At 40.7% G+C, this 6,511-nt stretch overlaps 1 protein-coding gene across 1 annotated transcript; it reads left to right on the plus strand.

Annotated features, from left to right (window-relative positions):
• The first annotated feature begins 3,311 nt into the window (after positions 1-3,311).
• apof (apolipoprotein F) lies at positions 3,312-5,515 on the plus strand. Its single transcript, XM_008296109.1, has one exon. It carries the CDS (start codon positions 3,312-3,314, stop codon positions 4,632-4,634), a length of 1,323 nt encoding a protein of 440 aa, XP_008294331.1. The 3' UTR covers positions 4,635-5,515.
• Positions 5,516-6,511: the final 996 nt, after the last annotated feature.

Genomic DNA, 6,511 nt, shown 5'->3' on the forward strand with positions numbered 1-6,511 from the left:
AAGGAAAGTATTGTTCATGACTGTATATCCAGCAGTTACAGCACAAGAATTATTAGAAGTCATGTGCGTGGTCATCTGAAGTCTTATATTCACAGTTTATTTGGTCCGTAGTGATTATTGTGTAAAATGTCTGACTCTCTAGCTGCTCAATGCAACACTTGACATTAATTGTGCCTGCCGAAAACAACATCATTGAGTTTTCAGTCAGAAACCTGCTTTGGCCAGAAAACCTGAGCAATAAGCTGAAAAGACTTGAATTGTGATGCTGAGCTAAAGTCAACTTCAAGGTTCATCACTATGAGCATCTTTGTTCATATCAAAGTAATCAGAGTCATTTGATTTGATTGCGTTTCATAAAAATGCCATTTATAGTAATGAGTTAAGAGAAAGATAGAGGACCATCATTATATGCAATAAGTATATTCTTTTTTTTCCTTTTCTAAATATTTAAACAAGCATGTTGTTTTACGCTTTGTGTCATAATTTTCTTTTCAGCGTCTATTTTCTCTTTCTGCTTGTGTCTGTCCTGCATTAAAAACATGTTTATTAATTACCTGACAGTTCAGTCGATTTTTTTTTTTTTTTTTTTTTTTGAGAAGTACACATTTTTATCTTTCAGAAGGCCACATTTGGCTTCTTCTGGTTTCATTTAAAAACAAAAAACTGCAATAATTTTTGTGATTGGATGGGCAAATACAGAAAACAAACAGTTCATTTAGGCCTTGCTTGCTGCATATGACAGAGTTCAGTATCGTATCACATCCTCTCTCATGAGGTCAAAGATGCATTTCATCCAGCTGTTCTCCACTTCTTCTGGAAAGAACTGCACCCAGTCCAGCATTTTCATAATAAAAAACAGATGACTGTACTGGCGTTATGTGTCGGAGTTTTAGGCCAAACTGGAAAGCCTCTGCAGGATTTTATTGTGGGGATGAACTCGGTCGGTGTCCTCTGTGGTAACACATCACCCCCTAGTGCTGTGAAAGTAACATATCAGTTAATCAAATATAGACTTTAAAATACTGCTGTTGTTTTCAGCTCAAGTATCTGCTGCTAGATTAAGCCATACATAGTAGTCTGTCATCCAGAGTCAACACTAAGCCCTGAGAAGCAGCTTTCAGTTTCACATAATGCATCTTATTTCTAAAGCACTGTGTTAAGTATTTATTATTGAAAGTCATAATGCAGCTAAACTCTTGATGAAAGCGCACACAACGACATGCGGGAAAAACCATGAGGTGATTAAATATTTCTTTGTCGATAAACACATGCACTGTACAGTTAATTATTTATATATCTACTTAAATCCATAGTCTGTGTTTGAGAGAATTAAATGTTAATACTTAGAGGGGCCTAAAAAAACCCAGCAGGATGACACTGCTCTTGTAAACTTTGCATTTCAATATTTGTTCTTACAATGCTTGTAGAAGGAGCAATTTGCAAAGCATCATGACTGTGAAGAAAATCTAATTTCAAAGTTGCCACAAGGCTTTGATTAAATCAACTTTTTTTTTTTTAAATCAGTGAATCAACACAAAATGTTACGTTTTTTTAGGTGTGTGTGTTTGGGCAGTTTGTTCTTAAATGATCCCATCCTTGCTGTTTGGAAAGGAGGGAAGAAACAAAAAAAAAAAACTGTGGAGTACTCACACAGAGACCTGCCAAAAGAAAAAGAGAGAGTGAAAAGACACAAAGGAGAAAGAGGTATAGTAGAAGTGGGAGGGGAACAAGGCTTAACTCATTGAATCTGAATAAAGTGAGAGTGACCTTTTGTACTAAATGTTGGTCAGAGTGCAAATACAAACAGAACATACAGCTTGAGAAAAGAAATCTTTTTGTGACATAATTGCTTCTTTTTTGTATACTGTTTCTCCTTAAAATTAATTCACATTTGAAAGTCTACATTTAAAATGTAATTCTTTTCAAAGACTCAATCGTGACTGAGTCCGATGAAGTCACATTTTCTAAATGAAACTGCCACTTTGCTCTAAGGCAAAGTTGGACTATTTTTGGTGCTTTGATTGTCAAAGAGGCGGATGAAATGGACTTTTACCGGCATTTCTGTATTGTGCAGAAATAGGGCCTCAGAGGATAGAAGAAATCTGTTCCTAAATAGGACACAGCAAGTGATGTCTGAGAATCTAAAATTAATGGGACAGGGAAAGGGAACAGTTTCTAAGAAACAAAAATTCACCATTTCAAGGTTTTTTTTTAAATTTAAATTTGTGAATGAGTGAAGTCTTTACCTTAAATAGCCCTGTTTTCCCTCACTTCACTTCTTGGCTGTGTAAGAGATAAATTTGCTCACGGCATGAGGGGAGATTTCTTTCAAGTATTTGGGTCAAAAACAAAACCTACCGACTGTGTGAGAGGCAGCAGAGGGACCGGGGGGGATAAGAGGATAGCAGGGGCAGACAAACAAAACGGCTTTAGAACACATGGACTTTCCCCCACGTGAATCAATATTCAAGCCCTGATCTCCCCGTTGAGCAATGAGGCCAAAGAGAAGAGGGAGCTGAAAGACAGATGATACAGAGGGAGGGCTGTGGGATGTCATATGTAAAGAAGGAGATTCTCATTGGAGGCAAAGAGAGAGAGAACATCGCTATGCACGTTTTGGGGAAAGGGAGAAAAAAAAAGGAAAAACAAAAAGCATCCTACATGCTGGAGCCATCTTGGTCGCATTTACACACTCTGGACTTCAGGACTCCAGACCTGATTATTAAGGTAGGTGTAGGACAAGTAGCTGTAAGGAATTTAAACTACAAAGTTGTGGGTTGACAAAAAAAGCTATTTTCAGTTGTAGTTAGCACAAAAACCAGGCCATGCAGGAATGCTTTTCAGCTCAGTGTCAGTGCTGCATATTGGAATATTTTGCTCTGTCTTGCATTGCTAAAAACTTTTAATCTATAGATATTTTTATTCGTCTTTCCTGTATATTACTCACAGTTGCTTTCATCTAATGTGAAAATATTCTTCAGTAAAGTTGCAGGGGGAGAAAGTCATGATTCATCAATGTTCTTGCTCAAGATTTTTGTAATACGCTCATACATAAGGATGCCTATGAGGCAACATTTTTAGTGTCTGCAGAAAAGCAGGTGCAGCCACGAAACTATCACAAAGACTGGACAGTGTAATAATCTATGTGTGAGAATAAATGATGAACTCAGTTTAGAATGTTGGTACATGAATGAAATAACTCAACTCCCTCTGAGGCATTGTTCACCGAGTCAATGGTTTCATACGTTGTTGGCTTGTTTTTTACATTCTTGTTTTTAGTGGCTTTGGAAAATAACTCAATCAAGAGCAGGATGATGTCCTCCAAGTTGAAGTGGCTGATTGTGATCCAGCTCCTGCTCAATGAACAGGCCCTGTGCAGGGTTCCACCTCCTCTGGCACTGAGGGACACTCTGCCTCCAGGAATTGATACCCATGAAGTGGTAGAGGAGCCGGCCAAACAGGATCATCACTCTGTCCTGGGAACCCAACCACAGCCTCATCTCTCAACTGCTGTTCCTGTATCAGTGCTCGCACAACATGAGGAGAGAGTCCAATCTGCCCGACACATGACATCTGTCCTCAGGGCGAAGCTTCAGGGCCAGATTCAAGATCATCTCAACATTCAAGGGAACGTCAGCTGTGAGGAGCTGCTGTCTGCCAGCGGTGTGGATGACCCATTATCCTCCATGTTACCCCAGGAGCTGCTGGGTCTCTCTTTAGTGCCTGTGTTGGTGATGGCTGGCTGCCCAAAGGAGGCACAAACCCTGGTGCTGAAGCTGTATGACCTGCTGGGTGTGGATGATACAGAGGATCTCCTGATGGAGGTGGAGGGTCTGATAGAGCGGAAGATGAGGAAGTCAGCATCGACACCAACACCTGCATCAGCAGCATTGCCGTCAGAGAGAGATCAAGCTGGGTGCCACATCGAAGCTGTGATGTTCAACATTCAGCAGCTGGCCTTGGTGAGAGAAGGCACCTCTAAGCAGGAAGGACACTGTAAGGGTTGGACCAGGCTGAATGGAACCATGCTGGTGGGAGCGGCTGTGGAAGGATCCACAGGTGTACTGGAGGATGCTGTGAGCAGCTGTGAAAAACTGGGAGCCCTGTGTGCTGGTGTGACCAGCGACGGAGCTCTCACACCTGGGATGTACCATGCAGTGTTAAAACAAGGCAGTCGCATCCTGCCATCCGAATCCGCCGAGTCCAAGTGCTGGATCCGTCAGTGCAGCGCCAAAGAAAATGCTTTGTTCACTGCAGGCTCGGGCCAGCGGATGAAGCGCAGCCCCCAGAGGAGCTGTATCAACAAGAGCGAGGAGCGCGTTTACAATGTCGTGGAGTGGATCCCTGCAGTCAGCACCCTCTACAACCTCGGAACAGCTGTCTATTATGCTTCAGTCAACTGCTCCGAAACAGCCAAGGAGAGGGCCATCCTTAGTGCTGTCGATCTGGGAACAGATGCCCTCATGGTGGCTACAGGTGGGACTGCTGGGGTGGCAGGCTACGCTCTGGGTGCAGGGGTGAAGACTGGCGTGAAAGCTGGGGTCAGATACCTGCTCAACTCCATGAAGGAGGAGGAGGACGACGTGCTGGTGAACCAGTTCAGCTGGGAAGAGGGCGTCATCACCATCCAGTAGACTGAAGGATCCATACATCAGTCTCTGAAGCTTTGACTATACACACTGACATATTTAGATACATTTTTAAAGACAGGGATCAGGATCTGTTAGCTTGCATATTTGCAGAATAACAAATAATATTGGCAGACATTTTATAATCTAGATTGTTTAGAATACAAGATTACACATTAAAGTATTTTCTCAGTGGATTATCAGACTCAAGTTTTGACAGGGGAATATAGCTTTTATTTGTTTGTGTGACTATGCACACACAAACTTCATTTTACATAATTTTACACAAATGCTACTCTTACTATCATTAGTGTCTTCAAATCAAAGCTAACAACGCAATGAGAATTCAGTTAGAGTAAAAAACTATTTCATTAAGCATTAACAGTTAAAATAATCTTTAACCTCAAAAGCTTTAAGCCTTTGTTTAAAGATAATCTCTTTTTGTGTGTAATGGATAAAGTAGTTGAACAATTTATCATATTGGCAGCAACACTGAAGAACTGGTCTCAGGAAACTAAACCTTCAATCCCTCAACATTTTGATTTTGCCTTCCATCAGTGTCGTCTCCTCTGTTCATCGCCTTTTGTTTATTTCTCTTCCTCCCATCAAATCCTATCACTGGGTCAGAGTCACATTCCCAGCTCTGGTGTCATTGCAGGGACAGTAGATTGACAACTAAATTTTGTTGTTTTATATGTTTGTTTGTTGCTCTTTAAATGTTAATAAATGGTGTATTAAATTTGAGTGCATGCAGTGGTTGTCAGTGTGGTAGTTCAGTATATCATGTGATTGTTTGTTCTTGCAGCCTGTTGTGAGCAGCTGAAAAGTCTGCATATCTTAAGATAATATAATTTAATGTGCATTTTCACATTAAATTATATTTTAGCCTAAGTTGTTGGGTGCATTTTAGCCAGTGACCACCCAGTGAACAGTTTCCCAGACTTGACGCCTAAAATAAAGTCCTCCTTTATGAATCATGTCCTGAAATATATGGTTCTAAGTTAACTGAAGCTAAACCTCTTTCTTTGTGTCAGTAATATTTTTATTCTCCGCTCTTTTAGCTGGACCTACATCAAAAGTATATAGTTTTTGGATTATTGTATTAGATATTTTCTGCCTTTATTAGATTTATTTGATAGTGCCAGTGACGAGTTGGGGAAGAGAGAGATGCAAATTTAAAGGTCCAGTGTGCAGGAAATATTGGGATCTATTTGCAGAAATAGAATATAGCATTCATAATTATGTTTTCATTTATGTACAATCATCTGTAACTGTGAATTAATGTTTTTTGATTTGCTTAAAGTTAGTCCTTTATATCGACATTGACCGTGGGTCCTCCTGCATGGAGCCATGTGCTGCCATGTTTCTGCTGTAGCCCATGACAGATGAACTCTAGAGGGGGATTTTTGCATTTTTATATTGATGTTGTAGATGCTACAAGTTCGCTTGGAAATGAAAGGTAACCAAATGATTGCTAACGTAGCTTTCACACAGGATTTGGCACTGGTGCCACTGCGCTCTGAAACGCATTCATTTCAATTACTTGCGCTGCACAACAATGACATGCCGCTGCACCAAGCAAAGTGCTAGCGCAGCACAGCACAGCACAGCGTGCAGGTCAGAGAGACCACACATTTGCTGCAGTCAAAGTTCAGATTTGTTAAACTGTGACTCCTGCGCGTTATGACATATGATTGCGTGGCCAATAGAAACAAGGTATCTTGGATGGCACAGAGGGTAAAGTGGAGAAAAGGCATTTGTCAGCATTATATGACACAATTTGCTGTTGTATTGAGACTTGGGGAGAAAAGTTTTCATACTAGCAAGGCCAGTGCGAATGCTTGCTACCTAACAAATACATCTTCACTGTTGAAGTGTTTGTA

Source organism: Stegastes partitus, unplaced genomic scaffold (genome assembly GCF_000690725.1).
Source record: "Stegastes partitus isolate 25-593 unplaced genomic scaffold, Stegastes_partitus-1.0.2 Scaffold1100, whole genome shotgun sequence".
Taxonomy (NCBI): Eukaryota; Metazoa; Chordata; class Actinopteri; family Pomacentridae; genus Stegastes; species Stegastes partitus.